At 43.0% G+C, this 381-nt stretch overlaps 1 protein-coding gene across 1 annotated transcript in view; it reads right to left on the bottom strand.

Annotated features, from left to right (window-relative positions):
* LOC106819890 (membrane-bound transcription factor site-1 protease-like) overlaps positions 1 to 204 on the bottom strand; it is a gene marked incomplete at both ends in the record, with an annotated part of 2,949 nt that extends 2,745 nt beyond the window's left edge. Inside the window, one exon of the mRNA XM_014824466.1 lies at positions 45 to 204. Within this exon, the coding sequence (XP_014679952.1) occupies positions 45 to 204 (160 nt within the window). The remainder of the gene's footprint in view (positions 1 to 44) is intronic.
* Between the last annotated feature and the right edge of the window lie 177 nt (positions 205 to 381).

Raw genomic sequence — 381 nt, 5'->3', positions numbered from 1 at the left:
TATATATATATATACAAAGCTCCACTTGAATTAACACTGCTCACCGTCATCTAGCGTCTTCTCGTTGGTCCAGTCCGACCTTTCTTTGACCTTCTTGAAGTGTGGATGCGTCTCACTCAAGCCCGTATCGAAGATGGCGACCCTAACACCTGCCCCCTTGTGACCCATATCCCACAGCATGTTTGCATGTAGAGCACTAGTGATCTGCATTGACAAAGAGCAGATGATTAAGCGCGCCACAGTGGTGACACCAACGCTGTTAGCCAAACTTAGATTGAAGGGGTAGGTGACAGGTTTTAAAGTGATTACGTCACGGATTTCTAGCACCATCAAGAAGTATATTTGTGTGTTATTTGTACAAAATAAAATGTATAAAAATAC

Source organism: Priapulus caudatus, unplaced genomic scaffold (genome assembly GCF_000485595.1).
Source record: "Priapulus caudatus unplaced genomic scaffold, Priapulus_caudatus-5.0.1 Scaffold4964, whole genome shotgun sequence".
NCBI classification, from domain to species: Eukaryota; Metazoa; Priapulida; class Priapulimorpha; order Priapulimorphida; family Priapulidae; genus Priapulus; species Priapulus caudatus.
The sequence above is the reverse complement of the archived record's forward strand: the minus strand, read 5'-3'. Positions and strand labels throughout refer to the sequence as shown.